We start from the raw sequence: 922 nt of genomic DNA on the forward strand, positions 1-922 counted from the left end.
AAATCACGGGCTCAAAGAAGGGCGATAATGGCGGAGGAGGATGAGGAAGGGTGGGAGGAAAGGGAGATGGGGGTCGTTGCTGTGGATGGGGAGGAAGAGAAGTATTAGTGGGAGAAGGAACAGGAGGAGCAAGAGGAGGACGGGGAAGAGGAAGATGAGGAGGTGGGGGGGGGGCAGGAGGAAGAGGTGAAGGAGGAGGTGAAGGAGGAGGAGAAGGAAAAGGAGGCGTAATGGGAGGAGATTGAAGAGCAAAAGGAGGAGGAGGAAGACAACAACGACTACGAAGGGGGAAAGAATATATAGAGGAGAATATTCAAAGGAGCTTTTATTTTATGAGCAACCAGAGTACATGTATTAACAATTGTCACCATAAGTATCATTACAACCAAAACAATAGTTGCATGTATAAAACACAAACATCAACAACAACAATAATAACAACAACAACAACAACAGCAACAACAGCAACAGCAACAACAACAACAACAACAACAACAACAGCAACAACAACAACAACAGCAACAATGTGTACAACAACTACAGGAAGCACGTGTAGTGCAGCTACAAAGATGACAGTTTTTAAAGCAACATCGATTTTAATCACTTCACAGGAACGAGCTGCTAAGAGGGTAGGCCTAAAGGTTGGCTTCAGTGGTAGCTTTGTCGCCTACCTCACCCCTCTCCATGGCCTCTTCATTATCATCTACTTAATCTTCATCGTTGACTCTCTCGTGTATGGGGTCATTAGCGCTTCGATGAAGGAGAAGTTCAAATACGTCTTGCGTCAGTGTCTTAGGGACATGAGGGAGAGATCAAAGTGAGTACTATAATGCTGTCTATGTGAGTACTGAACTTTTGAATTTGTTTTTGGTTGGTTGTGTGTGTGTGTGTGTGTGTGTGTGTGTGTGTGTGTGTGTGTGTT

The 922-nt window shown here is 44.7% G+C and overlaps 1 protein-coding gene across 1 annotated transcript in view; it reads left to right on the plus strand.

Annotated features, from left to right (window-relative positions):
• Positions 1-611: 611 nt before the first annotated feature.
• The window catches only part of LOC101846070, a gene marked incomplete at its 5' end in the record, with an annotated part of 20,461 nt that continues 20,150 nt past the window's right edge, over positions 612-922 (plus strand). The window contains 1 exon segment of the mRNA XM_005097345.2: positions 612-817. Coding sequence (XP_005097402.2) covers positions 612-817 — 206 coding nt within the window.

This window comes from Aplysia californica, unplaced genomic scaffold, assembly GCF_000002075.1.
Source record: "Aplysia californica isolate F4 #8 unplaced genomic scaffold, AplCal3.0 scaffold00152, whole genome shotgun sequence".
NCBI classification, from domain to species: Eukaryota; Metazoa; Mollusca; class Gastropoda; order Aplysiida; family Aplysiidae; genus Aplysia; species Aplysia californica.